This window comes from Nerophis lumbriciformis, linkage group LG18 (genome assembly GCF_033978685.3).
Source record: "Nerophis lumbriciformis linkage group LG18, RoL_Nlum_v2.1, whole genome shotgun sequence".
Classification (NCBI taxonomy): domain Eukaryota; kingdom Metazoa; phylum Chordata; class Actinopteri; order Syngnathiformes; family Syngnathidae; genus Nerophis; species Nerophis lumbriciformis.
Genome location: NC_084565.2, coordinates 9,781,516 through 9,797,500, shown reverse-complemented (window position 1 = coordinate 9,797,500; position 15,985 = coordinate 9,781,516). Strand labels below are relative to the sequence as shown.

Here is a 15,985-nt window from a genome sequence, read left to right as displayed (position 1 = left end):
CCGCATCCAAACAACCTGCCCTAGTCATGGCGCAGGAAAAAACGATTCAACCAGTACAAAAATTCAACACACATGATCAACGTTCCCTTTAAGGTGCGCGCCTGCGCAATTGCGCACTGCTCAAGCGTCTTCTGCGCACAGCAAATATATGCCGCGCACCAAATCAAATCCCATCTGAATTCTAAACAAAATAAAGACATTTATTCTGTGTAATTTTGCAATGCAACTCTGAGTGACAGTGACAACAAGCAGCCCTAACGGTGTTCGTCAACACCATTCAATTACTGTAACGTCTATCGAGATGCTTCGAGGACAGGAATTATATCCATCACTTTATTGAGCAAAACTGTTTATATTGGGCCATATCCACACCAAAAACATGAGTAAAAAACTTCTATCTGGAAAAACGAGTCATTTTCTGCCGTACAAAGCAACTTGTCATCGGTCACCAACACGCATACCACTAAGCCACTGGTGCGTTTAAGGCCACACAAAAAGTGGGACAACTCAAACACCACACAAAGTTACACTATGACTCCTCAGTCATACGTGTGCTTATTCTACTGTCATTTATTACTAATGTTAATTTATTGATATTAATCATGGAATGCTGTTACTAGAGAAAGTTACACACTTCATCCTATGCTTACATCTCATTGTGCAACATGAGGATGTTTAAATGTGATCTCTGAAAGGGGTACAAATGATTTCCAAAGCAGGACCCCCACCCAGACATATTGTACAACACTAATCCATAGCCTATGAAAAACAAGATTTCTTTTATTTTCATTACAAGTGGGCCAAATCACTAATATTAGAAAATAATGTCATGAAAATGACTCCTGTCATTTGAGTGTTATTATAAAAGATTGTTTTGAGACAGGTGTGATGTTGCTCACATGTGCTCCACTCAGGGACTTTTTGTGTTTGCTCACACATGAACAATTAGAGGGAACATTGCACATGATTACACTTAAAAAAAACAACAGCCAACCACCATGAAAAATCGAAATTACACCCATTTAAATCCATTGCAAGGCATGATGGGAAAATACAAAAAACTCACTTATCCATGTGTGGCGCATTTTAGCTGCTCCATATTTCTGATTGACTCCAAAACTTTAAGGAGGTCATCACACTTTCACATTCTCTTAATATTCAATTCCAATAATAATTAATTATATATCCATCATATTATTATAATGTATGTACGTAAACACACACACACACACACACTGTATATGTATTGTTGCGTTTTGGACCAGTTGTTCCTCCCAGGGAATTCAAGTCACAAGTCGCTCCCAAGCTCTTTACGACACTTAAAGCTGAGTAGAAAAACCACCAGAAACAGAATAGGTATTTTGTAATATATTTGCAAAGCTTTGCATATATACATTCAGACCAGTCCAGCATAGAACATTCAATTGCGTCGCCAAGATGGTCTGCCCCCCCCCCCCCCCCCCCCCCCCGACCAAACCCTCTCCCCTCTTAAGTCCCTGGCAGTCATGTCTCTCTAGCCAAAACAAATGCCCATTATCGCTCTAACATTCCAAAGCTTCAAGGTTAACACACACAGTTTACTTGCAGACAAACAGAAAGAGAACAAATGGAAAAACACGAGCTGTTTTCAAATATGACTATGAAATAAAAGAAGTAACACTTAAATTCGGATATATGCAAATATCTGCCTCCGACAGTATATATACCTGTATATATATACACAAATATGTGTACTGGGTTGTACGGTATACCGGTACTAGTATGGTACCGCGATACTAATGAATCATATTCGGTACTATACCGCCTCTAAAAAGTACTGGTCCCCGCCCCCCCCTTTTTTTCAACGGGCATGACGGCGCGTCGTCACGTGGTGACATTGCTGGTTTTACGAGCAGAGGAGCATGTTCGGCAGCGCGCAATCACAGAGTACTTACAAGCAGACACAGTGTGTAGACAGAAAAGGGAGAACGGACGCATTTTGGTGTAAAAAGTCAAGATAAAGGTGAAGTTATAACACTGAAACACCCTCAGGAAGAGCTGCTTTAAGACATGGCTAGCTAGCTATTTTATTTAAGGCCAAAACGTGCAATAATAAACATGTTTAATGTAACGTAAGATTTTTTTTGTTAAAATAAAGCCAATAATGACATTTTTTTGTGGTCCCCTTTATTTAGAAAAGTACCAAAAAGTATCGAAATAAATTTTGGTACCTGTACCAAAATATTGGTATCGGGACAACCCTATATATATATATATATATATATAGTGTATATAGTGACTTTGCATGCAGCTGGTCACCGCTGACTTACTTATAACCGCGTTAGACACAAACTGTGGTCTGAAATATGATTTTCCAGGCTCTGCAAATTGATTTGGAGGCATTTCCACAGCCACTTCAGTCCATCCCACTCCTGGGCCGATCACCTGATCTACGGCCGCCTCCTCGCTCTTAACAGCTTTGTATCGATTTCAGCTCCGCGCCGCTTCCGTCACCTTGTAGCGCCGACAGTGGAGCGCTCGCCTCGGCCACATGACGGCAGACATTGTGCTCCTTAAACTAAGCCAAGTGGACTTTGATTACCCTCAATGGCAGATTACAGTCCAATGGCCCTATGGACAAGATCTTTAGTCCACCAAAGATGGAGTGTGGGCAAATCCAATCACTTCCAGGGACCGAGCCTCAAAGAACCTCTGCAAGCTCCGACTGAGAGCTTGGCTGAGAGAATGTTCCAGATGCATGGAGGACCAGCGTGACGGCAGGAAGAAGGTATGACACGCTCCCGGGTGGATCATTTAACACTTTTCTCACACTGGAAGAGGCCAACGTTTGAGAATGGTGACTCAGCATTTGTTTGCAGGGGAGTCCAAATGTTTTCCACTGAGGGCCACGAGCTGAAATGTCAAAGCATGCCTGGAGCCACTTTGATATTTATACGATATATCAATGTTTTGGAACCTTTAGGACTCCCCTCCAGTTTGATCCGAGGGACCCAGAAGGTATAAAAATGTTAAAAATAATATTAAAACATTTTTATGTTCGTTTTTTTTTTTTTTTCAATGCTTAAATTTGTAGATCAACTTGAGGTCTATCTGTCAAAAAAAAAACTCAAAAATATTTGTATGTTTTATGCCCTTTTTGTCAAATACATTTTAGGGTAAAAACACAAACAATGCAATATTTTCCACCCAAAAAAGTAAAAGTGTAATATTTGATGTGAATTAATTGGAGCCTTAGATATGTCAATAATTTATAACATTAATTTTGATACATTCTTTTTTGAGCAATGACAGTTAAAAAAAAATTCAACAAAAATTTGTGCAGATCTAAAAGGGTCAAACTCATAAAACTAGTAAAAATAAGTAATACATTATTATTATTATTTTTACTTTCAACACTTAACTCTATTCATCCATCGATTATAAGTAATTTGTTTATTTTATTTTTTTGAACGCTCAAATCTGTCGATAAAACAAACAAAAAAAACATTTTGTGTTTTACGCTTTTTTTTGTCAAATAATTTTGATGGCAAAAACACAAACAATGCAATATTTTCCACCCAAAAAAGTAAAAGAGGAATATTTGATGTGAATTCATTGGAGCCTTAGATAGATCAATAATTTATAACATTAATTTTGATACATAATTTTTTGAGCAATGACAGTTAAAAAAAAATTTCAACAAAAATTTGTGCAGATCTAAAAGGGTCAAACTCATAAAACTAGTAAAAATAAGTAATACATTATTTTTTTTATTTACTTTCAACTCTTAACTCTATTCATCCATCGATTATAAGTTATTTATTTATTTTATTTTTTTGAACGCTCAAATCTGTAGATCAACATAAGGTCTATCTGTCGATAAAACAAAAAAAAAACATTTTGTGTTTTACGCTTTTTTTGTCAAATAATTTTGATGGTAAAAACACAAACAATGCAATATTTTCCACCCAAAAAAGTAAAAGTGGAATATTTGATGTGAATTAATTGGAGCCTTAAATGGATCAATAATTCATAACAATATTGATTTTGATACATTATTATTTGAGCAATGACAGTTTAAAAAAAATGTCAACTAAAATTTCTACGGATCTAAAAGGGTCAAACTCATAAAACTAGTAAAAATAATACATGATTTTATTTTATTTTTTACTTTCAACACTTAAATCTATTCATCCATCGATTATAAGTTATTTATTTATTTATTATTAATATTTTAAATAGTTTTTTGAACGCTCAAATCTGTAGATCAACATAAGGTCTATCTGTTGATAAAAACAAAACAAAAAAACTTTGTGTTTTACGCTTTTTTTGTCAAATAATTTTAGGGTAAAAACACAAACAATGCAATATTTTCCACCCAAAAAAGTAAAATTGGAATATTTGATGTAATGTAATTGGAGCCTTAGATAGATCAATAATTCATAACATTGATTTTGATACATTATTATTTGAGCAATGACAGTTTAAAAAAATGCAACTAAAATTTCTGCAGATCTAAAAGGGTCAAACTCATAAAACTAGTAAAAATAAGTAATACATGATTTTATTTTATTTTTTTACTTTCAACACTTAAGTTTATCCATCTATTGATTATAAGTTATTTATTTTTTTTTTTTTGAACACTCAAATCTGTAGATCAACATAAGGTCTATCTGTCGATAAAAACTTAAAAAAAAAACATTTTGAGTTTTACGCTTTTTTTTGTCAAATAAATTTTAGGGTAAAAACACAAACAATGCAATATTTTCCACCCAAAAAAGTAAAAGTGGAATATTTGATGTGAATTAATTGGAGCCTTACATAGATCAATAATTCATAACAACATTGCTTTTGATACATTATTATTTGAGCAATGACAGTTTAAAAAAAAATGTCAAATAAATTTCTACAGCTCTAAAAGGGTCAAACTCATAAAACTAGTAAAAATAAGTAATACATGATTTTATTTTATTTTTTACTTTCAACACTTAAATCTATTCATCCGTCGATTATAAGTTATTTATTTATTTATTATTATTATTTTAAATAGTTTTTTGAAAGCTCAAATCTGTAGATCAACATAAGGTCTATCTGTTGATAAAAACAAAACAATTTTTTTTTGTGTGTTTTACGCTTTTTTTGTCAAATAAATTTTAGGGTAAAAACACAAACAATGCAATATTTTCCACCCAAAAAAGTAAAAGTGCAATATTTGATGTGATGTAATTGGAGCCTTAGATAGATCAATAATTCATAACATTGATTTTGATACATTATTATTTGAGCAATGACAGTTAAAAAAAATGCAACTAAAATTTCTACAGATCTAAAAGGGTCAAACTATAAAACTAGTAAAAATAAGTAATACATGATTTTATTTGTTTATTTTTTTACTTTCAACACTTAAGTTTATTCATCCATCGATTATAAGTTATTATTTTTATTTATTTTTTGAACGCTCAAATCTGTAGATCAACATAAAGTCTATCTGTCGATAAAAACTAAAAAAAAAAACATTGCGTTTTACGCTTTTTTTGTCAAATACATTTTAGGGTAAAAACAAACAATGCAATATTTTCCACCCAAAAAAGTAAAAGTGTAATATTTGATGTGAATTAATTGGAGCCTTAGATGGATCAATAATTCATAACAACATTGATTTTGATTCATTATTTTTTGAGCAATGACAGTTTAAAAAAAAATAAAAAATACATTTTCTGCAGATCTAAAAGGGTCAAACTCATAAAACTACTAAAAATAAGTAATACATGATTTTTTTATTTTTACTTTCAACACTATTCATCAATCAATTATAAGTTATTTATTTATTTATTATTATTATTTTAAATAGTTTTTTGAAAGCTCAAATCTGTAGATCAACATAAGGTCTATCTGTTGATAAAAACAAAACAAAAAGCTTTTTGTTTTTTTTGCTTTTCTTGTCAAATAATTTTGATGGCAAAAACACAAACAATGCAATATTTTCCACCCAAAAAAGTAAAAGTGCAATATTTGATGTGAATTAATTGGAGCCTTAGATAGATCAATAATTCATAACAACATTGATTTCCATTCATTATTATTTGAGCAATGACAGTTTCAGAAAAAAATTCAACTAAAGTTTCTGCAGATCCAAAAGGGTCGAACAAACTCATAAAACTAGTAAAATTAAGTAATACATGACTTCATTTGTTTTTACTTTCAACACTTAAATCTATTCATCCATCGATTATAAGTTATTTATTTATTTTTTTGAACGCTTAAATCTGTAGATCAACATAAGGTCTATTTGTGGATAAAAAAAACTAAAAAAAACTGTCGTTTTAGGCTTTTTTTCCATCCATTCATCCATCTTCAACCGCTTATCCGGAATCAAGTCAAGCAAGAATGGGAAAGAATTCCACTTCAAAAATGTGTCTCCTCAGTTCCCAAACCTTTACTGAGTGTTGTTAAAAGGAAAGGCCATGTAACACACTGGTAAAAATGCCTTTTTTGCAACGTGTTGCTGCCATTAAATTCTAACTTCATGATTATTTGCCAAAAATAAGAAAGTTTCTCAGTGTGAACATGAAATATCTTGTCTTTGCAGTCTATTCAATTGAATATAAGTTGAATAGGATTTGTTGTATTCTCTTTTTATTTACCAGTTACACAACGTGACAACTTCACTGCTTTTGTATTATTCCACTTTTTTATGTTTTTAATAGTTTTTTAGTATGTGCTGAGGGCCCCGGGGCCACACTTTGGACGCCCCTGCAATAAGGTATAAAGGGTTAAAGCTACAGGCACCAATTACCGCCCTTTAAACAGAGAGTTGAAAAGAGGATGATCACACTCTGCAACAAGATAGCACACTTGCCTTTCTCTCAGGGGACTTGGTGGCAAACACAGGCATGCGACTGGCCAGCAGCGGACACCAAAAAGGAGCCGTGGTCTTCTCCTCGTGCTCGCCATACAGCCAGCCTGGAGAGTTCTCCTCCCCTGGAAGTGCAGAGAAGAGAGAATCCTGTTAGTTGACCATCCACCACTTCATGTGACACCGATACCATATGATTCAGTTACAAAACAATACCGTCTGATCAGGGGCGGATTAAGAAATTTTGGCCCCCTGGGCCTGACATGGTCTTGGCCCCTCAACCCCGCGCGTGCACGCGCACACACACGCACGCACTATGCAAGAAATACTGTATACTGTGAACAGACATGCACACTGTACTGTACAGAAGAGTGCACATACTGCACACACACTATTAGGTATACCACACAGACAAGCACAGGTTTCACACAGACACAGGTAGGGGGAGGGGATAAATGGCCTAAAAATAAAAATTTTGGAAAATGATTACGCCCACTTCAGTGATGGTGCATTGGGTCATTTGAGAGATATTATGTATTGGAAGTTGGTACCTATCATGAAATAAACCCCCCACCCCACCCAAAAAACTAAATTGGACATGATTTTTGCCCCCTTTTCCTCCCTTCTATCATTAAAAATAAAATAATATCTTAGGAAAACACTTTGGCATAACGGCAGCTGTGCAGCAAATTGAGGCTCAAGGTCTGTATCTATTTTGTGGGAAAGCTTGAGGAGGAGAAGGAGAAAGGTAAAATGATAACACATGCATCGGAGAGCACCACAAAGAAAGGTGTAGGCCAGTTCATGGTACAAGGGCTGCATGCAGGTCAAGATAGCCCATTTCCTCTGCCTGTCTTACCCATTCACCGAGAGACCACTGAGGACATAGAAATGCAAGTGGATATGGGGTTCGAAATACTGGCGTCGGTCAGAGGAGTCAATGTGGAGGATGTTTATAAACTTGTAGATGCACATATGACTGACAGCACAGAGCACAACAAAGGCTTTTCAAAGCTGTTGGCAGAGATGAACAACTTGGAAAAACCAGCAGGGCAGATCTTTTGTGGCACCCACACTACACTGGGCTTCAGCAGTGCCATGAATAAAGTGATGCGGTTGGCGGAGGCCGATATGAAGATGGAGCAAGTGCTACAGAGTTTCATGGTGGATCTGGATGTAGACAGCAAGAATGCTATAGTGGCTGGACAGGCACTGGACATGTCCTGAACTCAGTGTCAGACGTGGCTGCCGAATACTTGGATGAAGTGAAGCAGCTGACAGATCTCATGCTGCCCCATCTGAAGACTGTCCTGGCCAGGCAGAGGATGGACTATGGGATCGATGAGGAGACCTTCCCAATGGACCCTGTCAGTGAACAGGCTAGTAACATTGATGGCACCCCTGTGCACAACATTGGGATGGAGAGACAATGTGGCAAGGTGGACTACAGACTGAAGAAGTTGGGCACACTGAACGCAGTCAATAGGTCAATAATTTTACAGAAGAGCCAGGAGCTTCAGAGGTTTCAAGGCAGCAGCACAAGCAAAAAGAGAGGTTGAACTCAACTGGAGTAAACTCATGAAGGCAAAATTCGAGAGTTGGGCTGACGAGAAACAAGAGATGGCTCAAAGACGGGAGAAGAAGAGACTAGACATGCTGGACACACTGAAATCTTTTGGTGGCCCCTTCACAATAGTGGGGAAGTTGAAAAGTTCCTTGTCGATGAAAGTCTGAACAAGAATGCAAAGCTGCAGAGAATGAAGCTTGAGGTTCAGTTTGCCAGAGAAAGCACCAAGCTTCTGCCTAAAGTCAATCCTATCTTCAGAATCCAGGTGACAGACAGTTCCCAGAAATGGCAAAAGTGCAATTCTCCCAGTCATAATGGATACTTAGAATTTTATGGTGGTGGTAAGTATTCATGAAAACAGGTAGCCTAACATTAGTGAATGGGTGAATTCTGGAAATAACAACCTAAAAATCTTACACAGTGCACCTTTAAGCAAGGGGTTTCTTTCGTGCTTTCAATTTCGCAAAATCATCCACCACATCATTGAAGTCCAACTCTCTTGTCAGCTCACTCTCAATTGCCATTAGAGATAACGCATTTAATCTTTTCTGAGTCATTCTTGTGCGCAGCTCATTTTTGACTCTTGACAAAAGAGAGAATGAGCGTTCTCCCTCACAGTTACTGACCGGTAGAGTGAGAAAAATCTGTAGCGCAATGTATGTATTAGGAAACGTAGGCTGTAGTCCAAAATGTATTATTGTTTTGAGCAGTCCTGAAGGGGTCCTCTCCTCATCAGTGTTGTTGAGCTGTATAAAAGATTTGAACTGTATAAGCTCCTATCCAAGACTTTCATTGAGGTCAGATGAGTATGATTCAGTGAGAATCTTGGCCTTGTGAAGGACTGAAGCATTGGACTCTGTATCCAAAGAGAAAAGGACACTGAACAAATTGTTCAGATGTTTGTAGGCCTCCAGACGGTGATTAAGGCTTGAACTCAGTTGATCAATAGAGGCAATAAATGTCTCTATTTGAAACAGTTGCCTTCCCTCAAGCACAACATCTGGGGATGCTGATTCATCAGCAAACTTTTTACGTTTCTTCGTCCGTTCAGCCCTGTAAGATGGGGTGCCACCCAACATGTTTAAGGCTTTCTGCTCAAAATGATCAAATAGATCTCTTTGGGAGAGAACAAAGGTGCGCAGAGATTCCAGCAATCTAACTGCTGTACCAAGGTCCATGTCTGCTTTTTGAAGTTGCAGACTTGTGGCCTGAAATCTGGACAGAACAGTGTCCCAAAAGCCTGCCATGAAGGCCATCTCAAGTGAATCCAGCTTCCGCACTAGACTGTCAGCTTCAGTTTGTGTGTCTCGTTTCTCTGTGTCATCAGTGGAAATACCCTGTAGTGCTGCTCTTATTTTACTGTAGTTCTGCCACAGTGCTTTGGTAGATTCTGCACGGCAACTCCAACGCGTGTTGGATAAAGCTTTAAGTGTGAGATCTATGTTGGAATTGCCAAATACCCTGTCCCATCGGTGTGTGGATGCAGTTGTGAAGTTGTAAATAGACTGAATCAAGTCAAAATACTTAGAGACTTCATTTCCACATCTGTCAATGCTGTTGACTCCCACCAAATTCAAAGAGTGAGCTGCACATGGAATATAGTGTATTAATGGGTTGCTTTTCTTTAAGTGAGCCTGCAACCCATTATACCTCCCTGACATGTTGCTGGCATTATCATAAGCCTGCCCCCTGCAATTTGACAGCTCTAACCCTAGATTTTCCAACACAGACATGACACAGTTAGCCAAACTTTCACCTGTATAGCTAGTAATGGGCTCAAAACCCACAAAGCGTTCAACAACACTGCCCTCTTTGCTAACAAAACGGAATATGAATGTCAATTGGTCCACATGAGATAAATCTGGGGTTGAATCCACAATGATAGAGTAGTATTTGCTTGCTTGCAGTTCATCTGCTATAGCCTGTTTGGTTTTTGCACCCATCAATTCAATGAATTCCTCACAAATGGTGGAGGACAGATATGAGGTATTACCTCGACCCATCTGCCCAAACTTTCTGATGTGATCCTTTAGAAAGGGATCAAATTCAGCCAGGACCTCCAGAATACCAAGGTAGTTCCCATTGAGAGGAGACCCTAACGATTCATTTTTACACCTAAATGCAAGGCCCCTTTCTGCAAGGAATTTAATGACTGCAACAACTCTTTGTAACACCTGCCTCCAATAGCTGCTCTCTGCCTGAAACTGTTTGAACAGGTCTGCATCAACTGTGGCACGGTTCAAGACTGCTTGCATGCAGGTTATGTGCTCAGCACTTCGCTCATGTTCACCAAATCTTTCTGAGTGTTTCCAATCACAATAGCCTGTCACAAAAGAATGCGTTTTTGGGGAAAACAGTTTGCATGCAAAGCAGTAAACATTACCAGTAGAGGGAGAGTACATCATCCACTCTCTTTGTACTCGTTGTCCATTGGGCAGGTGTGAAGTAAAATGTTCATTGTTTAGGCATCGGGTTTTGCCTCCTAGCCCACTGTTCCTCACAGAAGCTGGATAATGGCTGTGACGGTTGTGAAATGATTTTGCACCTCTTTGAATAAGAACTTCCTTCATTGACTCAGTGAGGGTATCAGCCCATTTAGCAGGATCACTAGGTAAAGTTGTCACTGTAGATGGTGTTGAAGAAAGATTCAACTCATTTTCTATGCTGTCCAGAGGTGCAGTGACCTCACATTCATCCGAGCAACTGGCTACTGCTGAGTTGGTTGAATCATTAGCATCCGAAGCATTTGGTTCAGTGCATACACTTGTAGTGGTCTCCGGATCTTGGGAGCTACATGCTAGCTCAGGTGCATTGCTAACCTTAGCTGAATTTGCAGTAGCATTTATAGAATTGCTTTCAGCAGATGTCTTTGTACTGAAGAAGCTGGAGATATTTGGAACACTCAAGTAAAACTGATTCCTTTTTTTTATTTTCTTGCTGATTTTCTAGCTCCTCCACTTAGACGTTTATGATCCATATTTCCCTTCTTTCTGTGCACATTGGCTCTTTGCCTATCACAACAGCTTAACCAACTATGTGTGTGTGTGTGTGTGTGTGTGTGTGTGTGTGTGTGTGTGTGTGTGTGTGTGTGTGTGTGTGTGTGTGTGTGTGAGTGATGCAATTTTCAAAACTAGCAATCTAGCATTAACAGTCAAAAGCAGAAATCAGCTGATTTCTATAAGAACTGATAACAGATTTCCAATCAATGCTAAACTCAGACAGCGAAAGTCACTAGATGACGTTTTGAGTCGCCAGTCATGTATGGCCAAAAGTCTCTAAATCGAATGCCAACGTTGCTTAATCGCCAACACACTGGGACTCACTGAAGGACTGACAGTGAATAAAAAAAGATGATTAAGATAATTGTGTACTTTTCTCTTCTGATATTTTCACTAAGGACCCCAAGCTATCTGCATGCAGCAACAATGTCTGACAGACAGGAGAGCGGAGTGGTCAGTGATGAATGGCAAGGGAACAGACTGATTTGTACTGAGGAGAAAGAGAGAGCCAATTACAGTGAAATAAATTCCAAAAGAGCCAAGTGACTAGCTGAAGGCAGGGACAAATGCCTTGGAGTGACCAACAAGAGTGCAAAGTACCAAATGGCAAAATGTGGGAAGACCAACAGGCAGATCTGCTTTTACCACTTATCTTCACAACCAAAAAGTCGCTAAATGATGTTTTCAGTCGCTAGCCAGGTATGGCCAAAAGACGCAAAATCTAGCGGTAAAGTCGCTCAATCACACTGACAGTGAAACAAATAATTTTTAAAAAGATAGTAATCGTACAATGTCTTGTACTTTTGTCTTCTTTCTTAATATTTCTCAAAGGACACCAAAATGTCGCTATCTGCAGGCAGCTTGCTAGCTATGATGGCAGCAACAATGTACCTTAGAGTGACTGACCAACAAGAGCTCAAAGTACCTAATGGCAAAATGTGGAGAGACAGACACAATAAATTGCATTAAGATGAAGAGAACTGTTGCTATTATTAATTTTAACAACAACCACAGTAACAGAGAAACAAACAAACAAAAAAAAAGATCATAAAGATAATAGTTGTACAACTTGTACTTTTGTCTACTTTCTAAATATTTTCACAAAGGACACCAAAATGTTGCTATCTGCAGGCAGCTTGCTGGCTATGATGGCAGCAACGATGTCTGCCAGACAGGAGAGAGTGGTCAGTGACGATCGAATCAAGAAAATGACAAAATGGGTCAAAGACCAAAAAGTTATTAACTGACAGCAGTGACAAATGTCAGACTGTAAACTTTTTTGAAAGAAAAGGACAAAATGGGAAGATGCTGATAATAACAGCAAAATGGAAAATATAAGAATTTCCAAGTAATGCTCAACTCAAGTGTGTGTGTGTTGTGTGTGTGTGCGCGTTAAACTTCTTGTGGAATGATTTCAAATTATCTCTGAGTCTGAACTGAGGGAAAGGAAACCAAATTTTGAGCAGTCACTCACGAGTTCAAAGTACCAAATGAGGAGATTCTAAAAGAACAGACCGGTTTATGAAAGACTCGATGGGGGAGGGGCACAGCTAAGAATACTTGAGTGAGATACTGTGATCCAAATTCGAGATAGAGCTTTTTGATAATGATAATTTGTCAGAGTAAGGTTGTGTAATCAAAATTTGAGAATGAGCTTTGCCAATCAATCAAGAATATTTGCATTAAGTTCTGTGATCAAAATTCAGAAACAACCTTTAATAATTGATAAAGAATATGTGAGTGAGGTTGTGTGATCCAATTTGAGAATTAGCTTTGATAATAATGATTGAGAGCCTCTGGCCCTCTGTGGATCGTGGCCGCGGGGCCAAGTTGGCCTGGCCCCTTGGGGCCTCTGACCCTCTATGGATCGGGGCCAAGTTGGCATGACCCCTCGGGGTCTCTGGCCCTCTATGGATCGTGGCCGCGGGGCCAAGTTGGCCTGACCCGTTGGGGCCTCTTACCCTCTATGGATCGTGGCCGCGGGGCCAAGTTGACCTGGCCCCTTGGGGCCTCTGGCCTTCTGTGGGTCGCAGCCGCGGGGCCAAGTTGGCCTGGCCCTTTGGGGCCTATGACCCTCTGTGGGTCGTGGCCGCGGGGCCAAGTTGACCTGGCCCCTTGGGGCCTCTGACCGTCTATGGATCATGGCCGCGGGGCCATGTTGGCCTGGCCCCTTGGGGCCTCTGGCCCTCTGTGGGTCGCGGCCGCGGGGCCAAGTTGACCTGGCCCCTTGGGGCCTCTGACCCTCTATGGATCATGGCCGCGGGGCCGAGTTGGCCTGGCCCCTTGGGGCCTAAGATTATTATTTTTGCAAAAGTAGTTTTGCATGCGTCGCGGCCGCGGGGCCAAGTTGGCCTGGCCCCTTGGGGCCTCTGGCCCCCTGGGCCTGGGCCCGGTAGGCCCGTTCATTAATCCACCTATGCGTCTGATCCAGTGAGTTGGAATCGATTCAGTAACTTTTTAGCAGAACAATTCAAGCAGTGTGAGTGTGAAATAAATAGTGAACTCTGCAGGTGACATTTTCTATATTCCTGTTATTTCCTGCAAGGGAATTATGTGTGAATGAATTATGAACACAAACAAGCGAGTAAACAACAATTCATGTCCAAAGTGTTGACATCTTATTTGAACAAAGTGCAACCAATACTTCAGATTCAATCAAGAAGAAGAAACCTTTTCTGAGCACAATTTCAACGTTCAAGACATCTCCAATAAAAGTAGACTTATTCTGCTTGTGTTGTTCAACACAACATCATTGAATAAACATCAAGTGCAACCAACATTTCTTTAAGTGGATTTACCTGAGAAATGTAGTTGCAACCAAATATTTTCAGATTTGACCTGCCACTGCTCACACTTGAATAAACACGGAACATCATCAAGGCTTAACGGAAGTGACAGCGAACATTTTTCGGCGACAGATGATTTAAGTTGGAAACCACTTTTTTCAGTCCATCCATCCATCCATCTTCTTCCGCTTATCCGAGGTCGGGTCGCGGGGGCAGCAGCCTAAGCAGGGAAGGCCAGACTTCCCTCTCCCCAGCCACTTCGTCCAGCTCTTCCTGTGGGACCCCGAGGCGTTCCCAGGCCAGCCGGGAGACATAGTCTTCCCAACGTGTCCTGGGTCTTCCCCGTGGCCTCCTACCGGTCGGACGTGCCCTAAACACCTCCCTAGGGAGGCGTTCGGGTGGCATCCTGACCAGATGCCCGAACCACCTCATCTGGCTCCTCTCCATGTGGAGGAGCAGCGGCTTTACTTTGAGCTCCTCCCGGATGACAGAGCTTCTCACCCTATCTCTAAGGGAGAGCCCCGCCACCCAGCGGAGGAAACTAATTTGGGCCGCTTGTACCCGTGATCTTGTCCTTTCGGTCATAACCCAAAGCTCATGACCATAGGTGAGGATGGGAACGTAGATCGACCGGTAAATTGAGAGCTTTGCCTTCCGGCTCAGCTCCTTCTTCACCACAACGGATCGATACAGCGTCCGCATTACTGAAGACGCCGCACCGATCCGCCTGTCGATCTCACCATCCACTCTTCCCTCACTCGTGAACAAGACTCCCAGGTACTTGAACTCCTCCACTTGGGGCAAGATCTCCTCCCCAACCCGGAGATGGCACTCCACCCTTTTCCGGGCGAGAACCATGGACTCGGACTTGGAGGTGCTGATTCTCATCCCAGTCGCTTCACACTCAGCTGCGAACCGATCCAGTGAGAGCTGAAGATCCTGGCCAGATGAAGCCATCAGGACCACATCATCTGCAAAAAGCAGAGACCTAATCCTGCAGCCACCAAACCGGATCCCCTCAACGCCTTGACTGCGCCTAGAAATTCTGTCCATAAAGGTTATGAACAGAATCGGTGACAAAGGGTAGCCTTGGCGGAGTCCAACCCTCACTGGAAACGTGTCCGACTTACTGCCGGCAATGCGGACCAAGCTCTGACACTGATCATACAGGGAGCGGACCGCCACAATCAGACAGTCCGAAACCCCATACTCTCTGAGCACTCCCCACAGGACTTCCCGAGGGACACGGTCGAATGCCTTCTCCAAGTCCACAAAGCACATGTAGACTGGTTGGGCAAACTCCCATGCACCCTCAAGGACCCTGCCCAGAGTATAGATCTGGTCCACAGTTCCACGACCAGGACGAAAACCACACTGTTCCTCCTGAATCCGAGGTTCGACTAATAGTTTAGACTTTTTCAGTCTAAAATAACATATTTTATTCCTCCTTAACACTGTAACACCCCTTGTTGTAAAATTACATTACCTTTAACCATCTTAAAAAAACAATCTGTTATATTTTTTTACCACATTTACATAGTCATTGGGTCCTATTGTTCAGTCTCATTGGATCGTACATTTGTTTATAAGTCACGCCTTCTGGCCATGAACTCACACAACCTCTGAATGTTTCCTTCGAACAACATCTATTTGTTTCATTGGACTGGATTCATCAGATTCAAGTAAGTAAAATGTCTTTTATATTTTTTTTGGTTGTTATTACAATGACTAGAGCATGTACATATGTAGTTATTGTGGAACAAATGCATCAAATTTCATTTAGAGCTTGTTATATAAT

The 15,985-nt window shown here is 40.0% G+C and overlaps 1 protein-coding gene across 4 annotated transcripts in view; it reads right to left on the bottom strand.

Annotated features, from left to right (window-relative positions):
• arhgef10la (Rho guanine nucleotide exchange factor (GEF) 10-like a) overlaps nucleotides 1-15,985 on the bottom strand; it is a 456,971-nt gene that overhangs the window by 163,273 nt on the left and 277,713 nt on the right. For all 4 annotated transcript variants that reach the window (XM_061977629.1, XM_061977630.1, XM_061977632.1 and 1 more), the window contains one exon: nucleotides 6,839-6,960. In XM_061977629.1, the coding sequence (XP_061833613.1) occupies nucleotides 6,839-6,960 (122 nt within the window). The remainder of the gene's footprint in view (nucleotides 1-6,838; nucleotides 6,961-15,985) is intronic.